At 42.5% G+C, this 20,230-nt stretch overlaps 2 protein-coding genes across 2 annotated transcripts in view; both read right to left on the bottom strand.

Moving 5' to 3' along the window:
• Window positions 1-524, bottom strand: part of LOC115127376 (calcineurin subunit B type 1-like) — a 57,929-nt gene extending 57,405 nt beyond the window's left edge. Inside the window, exon 1 of the mRNA XM_065007835.1 lies at window positions 320-524. Coding sequence (XP_064863907.1) covers window positions 320-322 — 3 coding nt within the window. The 5' untranslated portion in view covers window positions 323-524. The remainder of the gene's footprint in view (window positions 1-319) is intronic.
• A 3,078-nt stretch (window positions 525-3,602) lies between these two features.
• On the bottom strand, window positions 3,603-14,961 carry cnrip1b (cannabinoid receptor interacting protein 1b). The gene is made up of 3 exons (XM_029628890.2): window positions 14,686-14,961; window positions 10,917-11,061; window positions 3,603-4,648 (listed from the first exon to the last, which is right to left on the bottom strand). Exons 1-3 carry the CDS (start codon window positions 14,856-14,858, stop codon window positions 4,484-4,486), a joined length of 483 nt encoding a protein of 160 aa, XP_029484750.1. The 5' UTR covers window positions 14,859-14,961; the 3' UTR covers window positions 3,603-4,483.
• Window positions 14,962-20,230: the final 5,269 nt, after the last annotated feature.

Raw genomic sequence — 20,230 nt, 5'->3', positions numbered from 1 at the left:
CTTGTATCTACTTTAGGATAACAACATATCGCTGGATTTACAGCGTAGACAGGGTTACGACTGGGAAGGGCATATCTCGGCCATAGCACTGCCCAATAAACAGAGGCGAAATTGGCACGGAAAGCGTTTCCTCTTCCCTTGCGAGGGAGGGCGGTATGGTTTCGTCTCACTCTGCGACACATATAACACGGTAATAACACAACAAACTGTCAAAAAAACGTAGACTATAGTCCCTCTACCTGCAGACATTTGACCATATTTACTGTGGCGTTTCTCTGTCGTTTGGTGGGTAACAATAAGTATCCGGCCGTTTGCTTACCATTTTGCCCGTTGGATGATGAAATAGGTTGACCCGGAGATGTGAACGAAAAGAAAAAAAAACTATATAAACGGGGGTCTCGCTATTACAAAACACGGCGCTCGTGATATTCAGGTTGTTGTTTACTTTTTAAACCAGATCCTCTTTTACCGTTGGTTTCACCGCAGTGGCACAGGGAAACCCGCAGGGCGGGTCAGTAACGAGGAGGAGGGACAAGGTAGGTGTGGAGAGGGATGAGAGGAGCCAGCATGCAGCCTACGTTTCTAAATAAAAGTCCATATGTTTTAAAGGGAAAGTTCAACATTACTTGTTTGTTTCCTTACTTTAGAGCAGTATATGGACAAGGAAAGACTGCAATTCATGCTTTGGGTCTAGCCACTGCCAGTCTTCCAATGTAGCCTACCCCAAATAGAAAAAGAGAGTGGGTTCTGCCAATGTTCAAGGGCACAATGGAAGGACAACTCGCATGCACACTCCTCTCCCTTCAGTGCTATGTGAAACAGATCACTTTTATTTTGAAGATCTCGGCACATCCTCAACGCCATGTTGTGGATTAATGTTGCGTTCATAACAGGTGGGAAACTCGTAAACTCGTAAAATACTAGAAATACAGTACATCCGGGGAACTCAGGTCTATTTTTTTCTCCTCCAATATCTGTTTGCACAAGTGCACCACTCAGTGGTGGAAACTGTGCAGTGCATGCAGGAATATCCCCATTGTCCAGACCTACTGTTGGGCTACCGCTATGCTTTGACAGGAGCCATAAGGGCCCTGTGGATGTCGTGTCCAGTCCCCCCCCCCCCCATCCCTTTCGTTAGGGACAGGGGGTCTTATGGGCTTTATCATCCAGCATTGACCCCTAAAGTTCTCACATATCCTTGTGAGTGGCACAGTGATCTAAGGCACTGCATCTCAGTGCAAGAGGCGTCACTACAGTCCCTGGTTCGAATCCAGGCTGTATCACATCCGGCTGTAATTGGGAATCCCATTGGGCGGCCACACAATTGGCCCAGCTTCGCCCGCGGTAGGCCGTCATCGTATTGGGGTGGCAGGGTAGCCTAGTGGTTGGACTAGTAACCGGAAGGTTGCAAGTTCAAACCCCCGAGCTGACAAGGTACAAATCTGTCGTTCTGCCCCTGAACAGGCAGTTAACCCACTGTTCCTAGGCCGTCATTGAAAATAAGAATTTGTTCTTAATTGACTTGCCTAGTTAAATAAAGATAAAATTGTAAATAAGAATATGTTCTTACCTGACTTGCCTAGTTAAATAGATGTTAAAAATACAAATCCTGCCTAATCTCACATAGCCAAAAGTAAAGTGTCTAACATAACACACTGTGTATATATAATATCAGCCATTTAACCCCAAAAAACATACAGTCACACAGTTTTTAAATGTATTTAACCAGGCAAGTCAGTTAAGAACAAATTCTTATTTACAATGTGACGGCCTACCGGGGAACAGTGGGTTAACTGTCGGTTACTGGCCCAACGCGCTAACCACTAGGCTACCTGCCGTCCCTACACTCTAACCACTAGGCTACCTGCCGTCCCTACACTCTAACCACTAGGCTACCTGCCGTCCCTACACTCTAACCACTAGGCTACCTGCCATCCCTCCACTCTAACCACTAGGCTACCTGCCGTCCCTACACTCTAACCACTAGGCTACCTGCCGTCCCTACACTCTAACCACTAGGCTACCTGCCGTCCCTACACTCTAACCACTAGGCTACCTGCCGTCCCTCCACTCTAACCACTAGGCTACCTGCCGCCCCTACACTCTAACCACTGGGATACCTGCCGCCCCTACACTCTAACCACTGGGATACCTGCCGCCCCTACACTCTAACCACTGGGATACCTGCCGCCCCTACACTCTAACCACTAGGCTACCTGCCGCCCCTACACTCTAACCACTAGGCTACCTGCCGTCCCTCCACTCTAACCACTGGGCTACCTGCCGTCCCTACACTCTAACCACTAGGCTACCTGCCGTCCCTACACTCTAACCACTAGGCTACCTGCCGTCCCTCCACTCTAACCACTGGGCTACCTGCCGTCCCTACACTCTAACCACTAGTCTACCTGCCGTCCCTACACTCTAACCACTGGGCTACCTGCCGTCCCTCCACTCTAACCACTGGGCTACCTGCCGTCCCTACACTCTAACCACTAGGCTACCTGCCGTCCCTCCACTCTAACCACTGGGCTACCTGCCGTCCCTCCACTCTAACCACTGGGATACCTGCCGTCCCTACACTCTAACCACTAGTCTACCTGCCGTCCCTCCACTCTAACCACTAGGCTACCTGCCGTCCCTCCACTCTAACCACCTGCCTGCCGCATGTATTCTTTGTATGGGTGATCCCAGCGGGAATCAAACACACAATCCTGGTGTTGCAAGCCACAGAGGACCACAACATTATTACGCAACCTACTTAAAGAGTGCATTTTCATGCAAGATTCATCACAGCAGAATGTTTTCATACTTCATTTCCAAGGCATGCAAGTCCTCAACGTCATACCAGAATGCTATGGATGGATAAATAGCACGCTTCTTTCATGTTTTCTTAGACTATAAAGCAAAGATTTTTTAAAATATTTTTTTTTAAATAAAAAATAAGATGCAACTGACCCAAAACCACAATTAACTGGGTTGAACTTTACTATATTCTAGGGTATAGAAATGTCCAGGTATTAAGAAATTACATGGGAAAATAGTAATTACATAGTAATAAACTAAGACTTACTTGTTGTTTCCTAGCATTCAAATGACCCAAAAAAAGCACACAAATGTCTTCCCAAATATATTTACTATATTTACAAATACCTCCACAAAATGTTAAAACTACCATGAATTATATTAACAACATATCCACAATCTAATAAAGATGTTGTAACATTGCACAGTGCTCTGATAATTAAACAACATTTTGTTGCATTTTCACTACATATCTCATAGGTAAATTATATTGTTTAAAAAAATATATACTGAACAACAAAATAAATTGAACATTGCAACAATTTCAAAATTTTCTCTCTCACACTTTACATATATTGTTGTTCAGTATTGATAGTGTTTTCCCAACTAATATAATAACACTATTTTTTTAAATAAGATACACAAGTGCTGGTTAACAACTTGTTACAAAAAATATGATATTCTGAGGATCGATTTTTGATTAGTCAAAATCAGCCCAAATCAAAAATAAGATCATTTCAATGATTTAATTAGTGAAAATATTTAGTAAAATCTTCTAAATGTAAACACTCACTTCTACTACTTGTCCTCTGTCAACATATGGGACAACATTTTAATTGAACATAAAAAGCTAAAACAATTTTTAAATACATTTTTAAAAGCACTGACTGCTCATTACAGTACTATAACACACGCAACATCTGCACATACAGCGTACGTATTAACATACTGCCTCCGTGGATACGCATAGATACACACACACACACACACACACACACACACAGACATAACATTTACACACACATAACATTTACACACACACACACACACACACACACACACAGACATAACATTTACACACACATAACATTTACACACACACACACACACACACACACATAACATTTACACACACATAACATTTACACACACACACACACACACACACACACACACACACACATTAACACACAGCCTTCATACATATAAATAGATAACACACACACACACACTCCATGGAACAGAATACACCTGAGGGTGAACATTATGCCACAACAGACTCGGAGGAAAAGATGTTTGGGTTAACAGTTTCACGTGTAGTCAACAAATGATCCACTTTGTGTTCCTGGCTACAGCTGAAACACACAGCAGCTGATTGTCATCCATCTCTCATTTCAGTGGCATCAGGGTCGTGTTCATTAGGGCACACCGTAGCAAAACATTTTGCAACGGAAAACTGTAACAGGTATTTTCATTGGCTAATTTCAGGTGAGGCGTTTTCCATTCTGTTTTCCATGAGTTTGCCTACAACTCCAGCACCTGCGGAAAGCACCTGGATGTGCGTATGTTCTTCAGCTTTTGTAATTTCAGGTAGTACCGCCCAGTTTCATCACTACGTTAACTTCAATTTTGGTGCCTAATGAACACAACCCTGATGCTGTCTGTGTTGGTTGGTCCATCAGACGAACAGCTCCTTGTTGACCCACATCAGGCTGCGTGTCTCGTTGGGCTTGCACTCGTACTCGATGCTGTTGAAACTGTTGCCTCCCTGGCAGTGGTCCCTCTTGTTGTAGTTGTAGTACTTCACCTGCCACACCACTTCAAAAGAGCCCACCTCTGTGAACTGCGAGGGAAAATATTTAGGTTTGTCAGAGTTAATCAGTTAACTCAAGTTAACGTTTTGTCATTTTAAGTGCACACATTTTTTTTTCTTTTTTTCGATTGTCTGAAAGAGCTCAAAATACACTGAAAACATCCCGAAATACATCATCTATACAGCTAAAAAACTAAAACAAATGCGATGTCAAAACAAGTTGACATTGAGGTTAAAGAAGGTGTGACAGCCCTAAAAAAAAAAATACATTTACATTGACATGTTAGTCATTTAGTACATTCATCTTAAGGTAACTAGGTGAGAGAACCACTTGTCACAGTTAGTACATTTCTACTCAATAAAGTAGCTAGCTATAAGCAAAGTCATGTCTAGTAAGAAAAGACAAATAATAATAATAAACAGACACACTGCTTCAGAGCTTTCCTCATAATTTGCATCATGAACAGTTGACGCCTGATAATGAATATCCTACATGCGTAATGGACTATAGGGATTGTTGTGAATGTGTTCGTATGGATCATGCATAGCCTGGTTTCCAGATCTGTTTGTGCTGTCTTGCCCCAACACCTATGGTCATGGCATGACGACGCCCATAGGAGTTGGCTATACCACACAAGCAGATCTGGGACCAGGCTATATGATACAGATATCAAACAAATCTGGGACCAGGCTATATGATACAGAACTGGGACCAGGCTATATGATACAGAACTGGGACCAGGCTATATGATACAGAACTGGGACCAGGCTATATGATACAGAACTGGGACCAGGCTATATGATACAGAACTGGGACCAGGCTATATGATACAGATCTGGGACCAGGCTATATCATACAGACATTAAACAGATCTGGGACCAGGCTAGATGATACAGATATCAAACAGATCTGGGACCAGGCTATATCAGACAGACATTAAACAGATCTGGGACCAGGCTATATGATACAGAACTGGGACCAGGCTATATGATGTAGATATACAGAAATGAAGTCTCAAATAGCCACCTGCGCCTTTTAATAGGCAGGCAACGGCCCACATTTCAGCAAATCAACGCCTGTTTCAAATTAACGCAGGGTCTAAATGAATTGTTTACGGGGTCAGCATTAATTATCATGAATTGTTTTGCCAGGTTTAATTTGTAACATTAAATCATACAGTAATGACTCTAAAAAACGATGTCAATCATCCGTTTTTATCACCAGGAAGAAACTGCTAGCCATTGGCTGCTAAGAATGCTGGCAAGCAAAAAAAAACTGTCAACAACTTCGGGAGTACAGACCCCAACAAATCGTCCGATCGCCCTCTAGTAACAAATGTAATAACAGTCAAAGAGGATATCTTTTTTTATTTTACTAGAGGCACATTTTTTTATAATTTTTTGTAATGTTTTATGTAGGTAGTTTTTATTTTTTACAATAAACAAAAACATACATAGACATAAACAATGGACAACTTGTCATGGAAATAATTACATTTCCTATTACCATTTCTATGTATTTAGTTTTCCACATGGGCCAATTTATCGGTGGATTCTGAAAAGCTAAATTACCCAGTGTTCCTCTTTAGTGCATTTAACAATATATCGCAAGTAAAAGCCTTGGGTGGCGAGTTGACACAATTCCAAATCTGGAAGGTTAAAACCACCCTGAGATTTAGGGACATATTTCCAATTTATTCTATGAATTGTATTTGCCCATATGAAGTCTGTTATGGCCGAATATACTTTTTTAAATAATGACTTCGCTGAGGTAATTGGTATTTCCGAAAATAAATGGGAGCCATGCCATTCTAAATGGGTGACATGCCATTCTAAATGGGAGACATGCCATTCTAAATGGGAGCCATGCATTTACATTTTACATTTAAGTCATTTAGCAGACGCTCTTATCCAGAGCGACTTACAAATTGGTGCATTCACCTTATGACATCCAGTGGAACAGTAGTGCATCTAAATCTTTTAAGGGGGAGGGGGGGTGAGAGGGATTACTTTATCCTATCCTAGGTATTCCTTAAAGAGGTGGGGTTTCAGGTGTCTCCGGAAGGTGGTGATTGACTCCGCTGTCCTGGCGTCGTGAGGGAGTTTGTTCCACCATTGGGGGGCCAGAGCAGCGAACAGTTTTGACTGGGCTGAGCGGGAACTGTACTTCCTCAGTGGTAGGGAGGCGAGCAGGCCAGAGGTGGATGAACGCAGTGCCCTTGTTTGGGTGTAGGGCCTGATGCCATTCTAAATGGGAGCCATGCCATTCTAAATGGGAGCCATGCCATTCTAAATGGGACCCATGCCATTCTAAATGGGTGACATGCCATTCTAAATGGGAGACATGCCATTCTAAATGGGAGACATGCCATTCTAAATGGGAGCCATGCCATTCTAAATGGGAGCCATGCAATTCTAAATGGGAGCCATGCCATGCCATTCTAAATGGGATACATGCCATGCCATTCTAAATGGGATACATGCCATGCCATTCTAAATGGGAGACATGCCATTCTAAATGGGAGACATGCCATTCTAAATGGGAGACATGCCATTCAAAATGGGGACCATGTCATTCTAAATGGGAGACATGCCATTCTAAATGGGACCCATGCCATTCTAAATGGGAACCATGTCATTCTAAAAGGGAGACATGCCATTCTAAATGGGAGACATGCCATTCTAAATGGGAGACATGCCATTCTAAGTGGGAGACATGCCATTCTAAATGGGGGACATGCCATTCTAAATGGGAGCCATGCCATTCTAAATGGGAGACATGCCATTCTAAATGGGAGACATGCCATTCTAAATGGGAACCATGCCATTCTAAATGGGAGACATGCCATTCTAAATGGGAGACATGCCATTCTAAATGGGAGACATGCCATTCTAAATGGGAACCATGTCATTCTAAATGGGAACCATGTCATTCTAAATGGGAGACATGCCATTCTAAATGGGACACATGCCATTCTAAATGGGAGACATGCCATTCTAAATGGGACCCATGCCATTCTAAATGGGACCCATGCCATTCTAAAAGGGAGACATGCCATTCTAAATGGGAGACATGCCATTCTAAGTGGGAGACATGCCATTCTAAAAGAGGTTTATTCTACCTGTATGGGGAGATTGTTTAATTAGGTCTGCTTTCATATTGTTGAGTAATGGGATAAAGCCATCTTTATATATTTGTTTGTTGTCACTTATTAAGCATCCTAAGTATGTAATATTTGTTGTGGTCCACTTAAAGGATTGGTGTGGATCATGAGTTATTCTTTTTCCCATTGCCATTGTTTTGTTTTTTCCCACGTTCATTTTATATCCTGCGATTTTAGAGTATTCCGAAAATATTTTTAATAAGGTGGACATTGCGTTTTCAATATTAGTTTATTATATCAGGATATCGTCTGCAAATACGTTTATTTTATATTCATGTTTACCAATACTGATACCGGTTACGTTTGGGTCCTGTCTATTTCTTTCTGCTAGTGGTTCAATTGCCAATGCAAACAGGAGGGGGGAGAGATGACATCCTTGTCTCGTGCCCTTTTCTAAAGCTATTTCACTGGATAGTATATTGTTTGTGTATATTTTTGCTTTAGGATATTTATATATTATTTTTTATAAAATGTATTATTTCAGCTGGAAAGTTAAATGCTTCCAAAGATAAATAAAAAAAGGCCAATCAAGCCGGTCGATAGCCTTTTCAGCATCAGCAGCAATTATTGATAAATCTACATCTTGTACTTTAACGTATTGTATTACACTGAAACATGTTTTTGTATTTGTTTGTAAGTGTCTATTTTTAATAAACCTCGTTTGATTATTATGTAACAAGACTGGTAAGACTTTTACTATTCTGTTGCTTATGGGTTTTGTTATTTTATTGTCGCAATTGATTAAACGTATGGGTCTGTAAAAAAAGAGGTAAGTCTTTTGTCATTGGGAATAATAATCTCCAGATGTCCTGGAAAATATTTGTAGAGATTATATTGTTCAGTCTCTTTGGAGGCTCCTTGAATTTCCCTTTCTTTATTGCTATGTCTGACTAACTTGCTAAATGCTTGATTTAGGTCACCAGCTAAAAAAAAGTGTTCTTGTCTGGGTTTGATCTAATATAGCTTGAATTCTATCTAAAAAAAAACACAAGGTTTACCCCTGCAGGGGATATACAATGGAGTCAATGTGTTTTTTATCCCTATTTAAGGAACAATCAAAAAATGTCCTTCTTGGTCCGTGTGCTGGTATATAAAGGGAAAAGGGTGTGTTCTTATTTATCAGGATGCCTACACCTCTGCTGTTACTACAGTAGGTGGCAGTATAGACCTCTACCTACACCTCTGCTGTTACTACAGTAGGTGGCAGTATAGGCCTCTCCAACCCAGTTCCTCTTTAAATATTCTATTTCTCCTTTTTTTTAAGTGTAGCTCTTGCAGGAAAACCACATTTGCTGACAATGTAATTAAATGTTTAAAAACCCGATGCAGGCTTATGTCTTATGAGGGCGGTGGACATCCCATGGATAATGGTCATAGTATGAATACATAGTTATTGTGTACATTACACATAAAATATGTGAACATGTAGGCTGAGCAAACATTTAACAGAGAACACACAAAAAAAACACAAAGCAAATACTTATTTGTACTGTGAAGTGCTATGCATTTATAGGGCTTGAAGCTCCTTCTCCCTTTATTCTCAGACACATTTACACCCAATTCCTACATCGATGGACTTACTCGTCCATTCTCCTTCATTCACATGCAGAACAACATATAACCTATGCATTCACACCTCCATTCTCCTTCATTCACATGCAGAACAACATATAACCTATGCATCCACACCTCCATTCTCTCCCGACCTCCTACACATAAGTCATATTCACCCTCCCATTCATATGCACAGACACACTTACACCCACACCCATCCATAGAACAGATATTGACATACAGTATTGGGGATGTGCATGAGCTTCCCAGTATAGATAGAGGCATACTAAGACAAACAAAACATTTTGACACAGTGTATAAATGATAACACATTAGTGCAGGAAATGAAAAAAATGTATTTTAAAATGCAGGAAGTGAATGCTGAAATTAAACAATTAACTATGCAAATGAGCAAAAATCTGGTTTAGCTCTAATAAACGACTTTCGTGTTCAGTGATTTAAGCAAATAAATGCCCAAGCTAGTCATTGAAGTTTTAAGGTACTTGTAATGGGACTGGTGAACTGCTCTGAATTAACTTGTCTACTCGTTAATTGTTTTGTCTACTAGTTATTTGTTTTGTTTACAAGTTCATTGTTTTGTCTACTAGTTATTTGTTTTGTTTACAAGTTCATTGTTTTGTCTACTAGTTAATAGTTTTGTCTACTAGTTAATAGTTTTGTCTGTTTGTTAATTGTTTTGTCTACTTGTTAATTGACCCTTCGCTAAGCCCCGCCCCATAATTTTGGGCAACCAATCACAGCGCTCCAATGGATAACAAGCTCACAATTAAATCGCATGAAAGCCAGTGAGGGCTAAAGCAAAACAGAGTTTTCTTCCAAAAGTAAATGTTTAAATGGCTAAATAATTTAACAGTTTGTTCAATTATTTTCTACTGTACTTGCTAACAGGAGTAGTTGCTACTGTGATTCCTGAGCCTGTTAGAGAAGTTCTCTAATCCCAAATTATACTTGTGTTACATTGTTTGCAAGCTAAACTGCTTAGCTCTCAGTCTCATTGACCATCAAACGTTGCTATAACGCTAGCTAGCTAGCCACTTAATATAACTTGTTTTCTCAAAATGTATTTTAGCTAGCTAAAATGAATACAACTTCCATCTGCTGTTGACATCAGGATACGATTTGAGAGCACTAATTATCTCCAAAGTGGTTATAGCTTTGACTACATGCAGGCATGGTGAATTGAGAGCCATTCAGTGGCTAGCTACACTATAAACGTATTTTTTACTAGGTTCCCGTGAAGTAATTGTAATTGACAGTCCACCACAACACACCCAAGAGTTTCCTGATTAGCAAGGGGTAGTCTGTGTTTCATTTCATTGTGTATTAGAAACACAATTTGAGATCTTTGTGAGGGGATTTCGCCAGTAGTTGAATGAGGAATTGGGCTTTCTGGGAAAATGTTGTTCGAGGTTGCAACAGTAACCAAGGTGGGCGGGGCTTAGCGAAGGGGCAATTGTTTTGTCTACTTGTTCATAAAAAAAATTATATGTAAAAGTACTTTATGTCTGTAATCCCAGGAAGACGACACCCGTCGTCATGTCATAATTTGCCTTTATTACCTGCAAGCTGATCTGTACAGCTTGTCTGTCTCCACTCTTGGTGTGAGTCATGCCCTCTGTGTTGTAGACGCCAGTGTAGACTACAGACTGGGGGTCTCTAGACTTCTGCTCCAAGGGGAAGATGACTCCGCCTACACTCATAGTGCTGAGGACAGGACAGGACCATAATAGTTACATCACAGACAATACTTTGGTGACCGCTTGACTGGGGCAGGGGTTGGGGGCAGGGTTTGGGGGTGGGGGCAGGGGTTTGGGGGGGGGGGGCAGGGGTTGGGGCAGGGGTTGGGGGTGGGGCGGGGGCAGGGGTTGGGGGTGGGGGCAGGGGTTGGGGCAGGGGTTGGGGGGGGCGGGGGGCAGGGGTTGGGGGGGATTGGTGATACTGGGGTTGTTTGACATTGTAGCCGACAGCGCAGGAGACTGTCGAATGACGGACCTACAAATCACCTTGCATCATAAGTAACTACTCATTATTATTTGTAGATGAATCAGTCAAAGGAACGGATGGATGAAGGGGTGTGGATAGAGAGGTGAAAGATAGATCAGTGTAACGGATGGATGAAGGGGTGTGGATAGAGAGGTGAAAGATAGATCAGTGTAACGGATGGATGAAGGGATGTGGATAGAGAGGTGAAAGATAGATCAGTGTAACGGATGGATGAAGGGGTGTGGATAGAGAGGTGAAAGATAGATCAGTGTAACGGATGGATGAAGGGATGTGGATAGAGAGGTGAAAGATAGATCAGTGTAACGGATGGATGAAGGGATGTGGATAGAGAGGTGAAAGATAGATCAGTGTAACGGATGGATGAAGGGATGTGGATAGAGAGGTGAAAGATAGATCAGTGGAACGGATGGATGAAGGGATGTGGATAGAGAGGTGAAAGATAGATCAGTGTAACGGATGGATGAAGGGATGTGGATAGAGAGGTGAAAGATAGATCAGTGTAACGGATGGATGAAGGGATGTGGATAGAGAGGTGAAAGATAGATCAGTGTAACGGATGGATGAAGGGGTGTGGATAGAGAGGTGAAAGATAGATCAGTGTAACGGATGGATGAAGGGATGTGGATAGAGAGGTGAAAGATAGATCAGTGTAACGGATGGATGAAGGGATGTGGATAGAGAGGTGAAAGATAGATCAGTGTAACGGATGGATGAAGGGATGTGGATAGAGAGGTGAAAGATAGATCAGTGTAACGGATGGATGAAGGGATGTGGATAGAGAGGTGAAAGATAGATCAGTGTAACGGATGGATGAAGGGATGTGGATAGAGAGGTGAAAGATAGATCAGTGTAACGGATGGATGAAGGGATGTGGATAGAGAGGTGAAAGATAGATCAGTGGAACGGATGGATGAAGGGATGTGGATAGAGAGGTGAAAGATAGATCAGTGTAACGGATGGATGAAGGATAAATGGAATGATAGATTGAAAGATTTATCAGTGAAAGATACATTTACATTTGAAGGGATGTGGATAGAGAGGTGAAAGATAGATCAGTGTAACGGATGGATGAAGGGATGTGGATAGAGAGGTGAAAGATAGATCATGTAGTGGATGAAGGGATGTGGATAGAGAGGTGAGATAGATCATCTAGGTCTGGATGAAGGGGTGGATAGAGGGTGAAAGATAGATCAGTGTAACCTATGGATGAAGGGGTTGGATAAGAGGTGAAAGATAGATCAGTGTAACGGATGGATGAAGGGGTGATTGAGAGGTGAAAGATAGATCAGTGTAACGGATGGATGAAGGGGTTTGGATAGAGAGGTGAAAGATAGATCAGTGTGACTGATGGATGAAGGGAACTGTGGATAGAGAGGTGAAAGATAGATCAGTGCCAGAGGATGGATGAAGGATGTGGATTGGAGGTGAAAGATAGATCAGTGCCTGGATGGATGAAGGGAGTGGATAGAGAGGTGAAAGATAGATCAGTGCAACACCATGGATGAAGGGATGTGGATAGAGAGGTGAAAGATAGATCTGGATGAAGGGATGTGGATAGAGAGGTGAAAGATAGATCAGTGTAACGGATGGATGAAGGGATGTGGATAGAGAGGTGAAAGATAGATCAGTGTAATTTATCATTCCAGAATAAATGGAATGATACATTACAAAGACAGGAATGAATAAACAAATACAGAAACACATTTGAGTGCATGTTTATCCTACTACTGTAGAAAATGCACAAAAAACTAGGTAGCCTTCAACCATACTGGTCTCTGTCAAACATGCTGGAAGCCTACTGTCACACATGCTGGAGGCCAGGACAACAACCTCTTCCTCAACGTCAGCAAGATAAAGGAGCTGATCGGGGACTACCGGAAACGGATGGCCGAGCACGCCCCCATTCACATCGACGGGGCTGTAGTGGAGCAGGTCGAAAGATTTAAGTTTCTAGGTGTCAACATCGCCAAGGACCTACTGTATCATGGTCCACTCCAAACACACCAACACAGTTGTGTAGAGGGCAGGAGAACACATATTCCCCCTTCAAGAGGCTGGAAAGATATGGCATGGGCCCTTAGATCCTCAAAAACTACAGCTGAACCATTGAAAGCATATTGACTGGCCGTATCACCGCTTGGTATGGCAACTGCTTGGCATCTGACCGTAAGGCGCTAAAGAGGGTAGCAAGGAACGCCATAAAAAAATTGTCAAACTCAAGCCACCCAAGTCATATTCTTCTCTGCTACCGCGAGGCAAGCGGTACCACACGGCAGGTATTTGACCAAAAGGCTCATAAACAGCGTCTACCTCCAAGCCATAAGACTGCTGAACAGTTAATCAAATGGCCACCTGGACTATTTGCGTATAACCCACTTTTTGTTGTTGTACTGACTCAATCAATACCCACACATACTACACTGACACTCCAACACACACATACTGCTGCTAATCTGTTTATTATATATCTTGATGGCGGAGTCACTTTCACCCCTACATACATGTAGATATTACTTCAATTAACTAAATTACGTCTCGGTACTGGTACTCATTGTATATTGCCTTGTTATTGTTATGTTATTGTGTTACTATTATATAAAATTAGTTTAGCCAAATTGTCTTACTTTAACTCTGCATGGTTGGGAAATGGCTCGTAAGTAAAGCATTTCTAGGTGGTCTCAACGTTACACGTATTCGGCATGTGACAAATCAAATTAGAATTGAATCGGTAGTGAATTTGACACAATCTGGCAGCGACTGTCTCCCTGCACCTTCCGGACACAAACCTAAACCAAACCCTAACCTTAACCAAACTGCTTAACCTTATGCATAACCCTTACCTTAAATTAAGTCCTAAAACGTATTCTTGTTCTTATACATTTGTAGTCTATGATATAGGCCTTGCCAATTTAGACTGCAGTTTGAACATCTAACGTTAGTGGGAACTCTAACCGCGCACTCTCTCACATAACTCCAACATCGAATCACAACCTCCTACGGCGTGTGTCTTATCAATGTTCTCAATTACCAATTTAATTAACCTATACATTTAATTAGATTAAAGCAGCGACATAATATCCACGGGTTGTGATATTTGGCAAGACAATGTGCCGAATCATATTATTCACACTATTATTCACACTATGAAACACTGAGTTAGTTGAATAAAAACGGAGCAAAAACATAAACAGGCAGTGATGGACGGTGACAGAATATTGTCTTCCTCAACAGAGAAATTGTCACAATTTAACCTATTGAATTGGATAGACATTATATTGCCTGATGCGCGAGCGCCTGTAAACATTTCACCCCAACCATACTTACGTTGCCTCTGCAGCCCCAGGTTTGACAACCACTTCAATCTTGTACTTTGACCCCGTTAGCAATTTAATCGTCCTGGTTTGGCCAAATCTCCCACCGTCCGATTTGAAGAACACGGCACTGTTATTTGGTAGCATTTTCAATGAAATTCCGATCTTGACGATTGCGATAGCCATTCTTGTTGAGGTATGCGTTTGTGCTCAAATCCAATCCCACCTGAGTGAACAACAGAGGCGCAGATGTGAAACCGCGGCTGCACGCTGAATTCCAACAGAACGATTGATGTAGAATATTGTTGTGACGTGAAAGCACGGGTTTACAATGTCAAAACTCAGGGCAGAAGGCAGAGCCTAAAGTAATTTTCACTGCCCTAGCACGTAATCCCATGTACACACACATAATCCTCCTATACATGCAATCTAACGAGACAAAGATAAAATATTCCTTCTAAACAATAACGCCTTGTAGAGAAAAACTAAACCTGCATTTTGTTATAGTGCACTAGAGGACAGCCAGGCCCTGGTAGAGGACAGCCAGGCCCTGGGAGACCAGTGTGGACTAGAGGACAGCCAGGCCTTGGGAGACCAGAGTGCACTAGAGGACAGCCAGGCCCTGGTAGAGGACAGCCAGGCCCTGGGAGACCAGTGTGGACTAGAGGACAGCCAGGCCTTGGGACACCAGAGTGCACTAGAGGACAGCCAGGCCCTGGTAGAGGACAGCCAAGCCCTGGGAGACCAGAGTAGACTAGAGGACAGCCAGGCCCTGGGAGTCCAGAGTTGACTAGAGGACAGCCAGGCCCTGGGAGACTAGAGGACAGCCAGGCCCTGGGAGACCAGAGTGGACTAGAGGACAGCCAGGCCCTGGGAGACCAGAGTGGACTAGAGGACAGCCAGGCCCTGGGTGACCAGAGTGGACTAGAGGACAGCCAGGCCTTGGGACACCAGAGTGCACTAGAGGACAGCCAGGCCCTGGTAGAGGACAGCCAAGCCCTGGGAGACCAGGAGACTAGCAGCCAGCCCTGGGAGACCAGAGTTGACTAGAGGACAGCCAGGCCCTGGGAGACTAGTCCAGCCAGGCCCTGGGAGACCAGAGTGGACTAGAGGACAGCCAGGCCCTGGGAGACCAGAGTGGACTAGAGGACAGCCAGGCCCTGGGTGACCAGAGTGGACTAGAGGACAGCCAGGCCCTGGGAGACCAGCGTGGACTAGAGGACAGCAAGGCCCTGGGAGACCAGAGTGGACTAGAGGACAGCCAGGCCCTGGGAGACCAGAGTAGACTAGAGGACAGCCAGGCCCTGGGAGACCAGTGTGGACTAGAGGACAGCCAGGCCCTGGGAGACTAGAGGACAGCCAGGCCCTGGGAGACCAGAGTGGACTAGAGGACAGCCAAGCCCTGGGAGACCAGAGTGGACTAGAGGACAGCCAAGCCCTGGGTGAAAAGACTAGTGTTGAAAAATCTGCTCTTGTCGTCAATAAAACTGCTAATCATTCACCCAGGCTTTATTCAATAGTGACCTGAGCAGGGGAGACCTTTTCTGTACGCAGCCAGCATTGGACTCTCTTAGACACAAATACAAATACATTCTAGTTTATATAGGCAAGGAACATCTGGTTTAGATCAGTATTCACTTTTCTGCTGAGTTTTCTTGGCCAGCCTATCTATTATATAAGACATACATATAGGTGTCCAAGTGATATACAATACCCCCCCCCCCCAGTCTTCTCCATACTCTGAGGTACAGTAGTGTTTGGCCATAGATTTAGTTTATTCATTTGTAGCATACGCTACATTTATCATTTGTAGCATACGTTTATCATTTGTAGCATACGTTTCTTCATTTGTAGCATACATTTCTTCATTTGTAGCATACATTTCTTCATTTGTAGCATACATTTCTTCATTTGTAGCATACGCTACGTTTCTTCATTTGTAGCATACGTTTATCATTTGTAGCATACATTTATCATTTGTAGCATACGTTTCTTCATTTGTGGCATACGTTTCTTCATTTGTAGAATACGTTTCTTCATTTGTAGCATACGTTTCTTCATTTGTGGCATACGTTTCTTCATTTGTGGCATACGTTTCTTCATTTGTGGCATACATTTCTTCATTTGTGGCATACGTTTCTTCATTTGTGGCATACGTTTCTTCATTTGTAGCATACGTTTCATTTATCATTTGTAGCATACGTTTCATTTATCATTTGTAGCATACGTTTCATTTATCATTTGTAGCATACGTTTCATTTATCATTTGTAGCATACGTTACATTTATCATTTGTAGCATACATTTATCATTTGTAGCATACATTTATCATTTGTAGCATACGGTTTCTTCATTTGTAGCATACGTTTCTTCATTTGTAGCATACGTTTCTTCATTTGTAGCATACGTTTCTTCATTTGTAGCATACGTTTATCATTTGTAGCATACGTTTCTTCATTTGTAGCATACGTTTATCATTTGTAGCATACGTTTCTTCATTTGTAGCATACGTTTATCATTTGTAGCATACGTTTCTTCATTTGTAGCATACGTTTATCATTTGTAGCATACGTTTCTTCATTTGTAGCATACGCTACGTTTATCATTTGTAGCATACGTTACATTTATCATTTGTAGCATATGTTACGTTTCTTCATTTGTAGCATATGTTTCTTCATTTGTAGCATATGTTACGTTTCTTAATTTGTAGCATATGTTTCTTCATTTGTAGCATATGTTTCTTCATTTGTAGCATATGTTTATCATTTGTAGCATATGTTTCTTCATTTGTAGCATATGTTTATCATTTGTAGCATATGTTTCTTCATTTGTAGCATATGTTTCTTCATTTGTAGCATGTGTTTATCATTTGTAGCATACGCTACGTTTATCATTTGTAGAATACATTGCGTTTATCAGTTGTAGCATATGTTACGTTTCTTCATTTGTAGCATACATTACGTTTATCAGTTGTAGCATACGTTTCTTCATTTGTAGCATTATGTTATTAAATTTATTTCCATCTATGGTACAGAAGGGTGAGCTGGCATTTTCCCTGACACTTTTGATTCGCTTCATGGTTTGTCAACTCGTGCACAATTAATCTGCGCTTCAGTCTGATCAACTGTAGCCTAATGAATACAACCACAGCTGCAGAGAGCCTAGAGAAGCCTATGCACTCTGGTCCCCTCTGGCCAGAGGAAACGAAGCAGTAACGTCATGTATTTATAGTCCAAGCTATGTATTTATAGCCTAAAATAGGCTTATTTATTTGTGTAAAGAGGAAAATGTGAATTTGATCAAATTTGGTTTATTTAGAAAACTCAGGGCGGCTAGGTGACCTAAACTCAGCAAAAAAAAGAAATGTCCCTTTTTCAGGACCCTGTCTTTCAAAGATAATTTATAAAAATCCAAATAACTTCACAGATCTTCATTGCAAAGGGTTTAAACACTGTCTCCCACGCTAGTTCCCTCAAAGCTCATCACTAAACTAAGGAACCTGGGATTAAACACCTCCCTCTGCAACTGGATCCTGGACTTCCTGACGGCCGCCCCCAGGTGGTGAGGCAACACATCTGCCACGCTGATCCTCAACACTGGAGCTCCCCAGGGGTGCATGCTCAGTCCCCTCCTGTACTCCCTGTTCACTCACGACTCCAACACCATCATTTTCAGCTTGCTGACGACACAACAGTGGTAGGCCTGATCACCGACAACGACGAGACAGCCTATAGGGAGGAGGTCAGAGACCTGGCCGGGTGGTGCCAGAATAACAACATATCCCTCAACGTAACCAAGACTAAGGAGATGATTGTGGGCTACAGGAAAAGGAGCACCGAGCACGTCCCCATTCTCATCGACGGGGCTGTAGTGGAGCAGGTTGAGAGCTTCAAATTCCTTGGTGTCCACATCATCAACAAACTAGAATGGTCCAAACACACCAAGACAGTCATGAGGAGGGCACGACAAAGCCTATTCCACCCCAGGAAACTAAAAAGATTTGGCATGGGTCCTGAGATCCTCAAAAGGTTCTACAGCTGCAACATCGAGAGCATCCTGACCGGTTGCATCACTGCCTGGTACAGCAATTGCTCGGCCTCCGACCGCAAGGCACTTCAGAGGGTAGTGCGCACGGCCTGTTGGGCAAAGCTGTCTGCCATCCAGGACGTCTACACCAGTGTCAGAGGAAGGCCCTGAAAATTGTCAAAGACACCAGCCACCCCAGTCATAGACTGTTCTCTCTACTACCGCATGGCAAGCGGTACTGGAGTGCCAAGTCTAGGACAAAAAGGCTTCTCAACAGTTTTTACCCCCAAGCCATAAGACTCCTGAACAGGTAACCAAATGGTTACCCGGACTATTTGCATTGTGTGCCCCCCCAACCCCTATTTTACCCTGCTGCTACTCTCTGTTTATCTTATATGCATAGTCACTTTAACTATACATTCATGTACATACTACCTCAATTGGCCCAACCAACCAGTGCCCCCGCACATTGGCTAACAGGGTTATCTGCATTGTGTCCCACCACCCACCAACCCCTCTTTTTACGCTACTGCTATTCTCTGTTCGTCATATAAGCATAGTCACTTTAACCATCCCTACATGTACAAACTACCTCAATCAGCCTGACTAACCAGTGTCTGTATACAGCCTTGCTACTCTTATTTTCAGATGTCTTTTTACTGTTGTTTTATTTCTTTACTTACCTACACACACACACATACTTTTTTTTCTCTGCACTATTGGTTAGAACCTGTAAGTAAGCATTTCACTGTAAGGTCTACACCTGTTGTATTCGGCGCACGTGACAAATAAACTTTGATTTGATTTGATAGCGAGAACATGGTGACAGACCAGGGCCCGTATCCACAAAGCTTGTGGTTTTGTAGTTTTTCATGTTGTCTGTCTGTAATTGTGTAATGACTTGCTGCCTATCTTGGCCAGGACACTCTTGAAAAAGAGATTTAAAATCTCAATGATCCCTTCCTGGTTTTGTAAGTCGCTCTGGATAAGAGCGTCTGCTAAATGACTTAAATGTAAATGTAAATGTGGTTAAATAAAGGTTACATTTTTTAAATAGCCCGTATCCCCAAAGCCTGATTTCGGATCAGAACTTTTAGATCACTGTGAATGAGATTACATGGACGAGGGGGACCTGATCCTAGATCACTGTGAATGAGATTACATGGACGAGGGGGACCTGATCCTAGATCACTGTGAATGAGATTACATGGACGAAGGGGACCTGATCCTAGATCATAATGAATCAGATTACATGGACGAAGGGGACCTGATCCTAGATCAGCACTCCTACTCTGAAAGGCTTGATGAATACGTCCCCTGGTCCCCCCTGTTATTCTGCGCTCGTAAACGCCTGGGTTTTCTGCACGTTAACACTAGAAGCTTATTACCTAAAATGGATCAATTGAAAGTGTGGGTTCACAGCTCCAATCCAGATGTGTTGGTCATTACTGAGATGTGGTTAAGAAAGAGTGTTTTGAAATCTGACCTTTAACCTTTTTGGCTATAACCTTTTTCGTCAAGTTCTTCCAAAGG

The sequence above is a fragment of the Oncorhynchus nerka genome, linkage group LG23 (genome assembly GCF_034236695.1).
Source record: "Oncorhynchus nerka isolate Pitt River linkage group LG23, Oner_Uvic_2.0, whole genome shotgun sequence".
NCBI lineage: Eukaryota > Metazoa > Chordata > Actinopteri > Salmoniformes > Salmonidae > Oncorhynchus > Oncorhynchus nerka.
The sequence above is the reverse complement of the archived record's forward strand: the minus strand, read 5'-3'. Positions and strand labels throughout refer to the sequence as shown.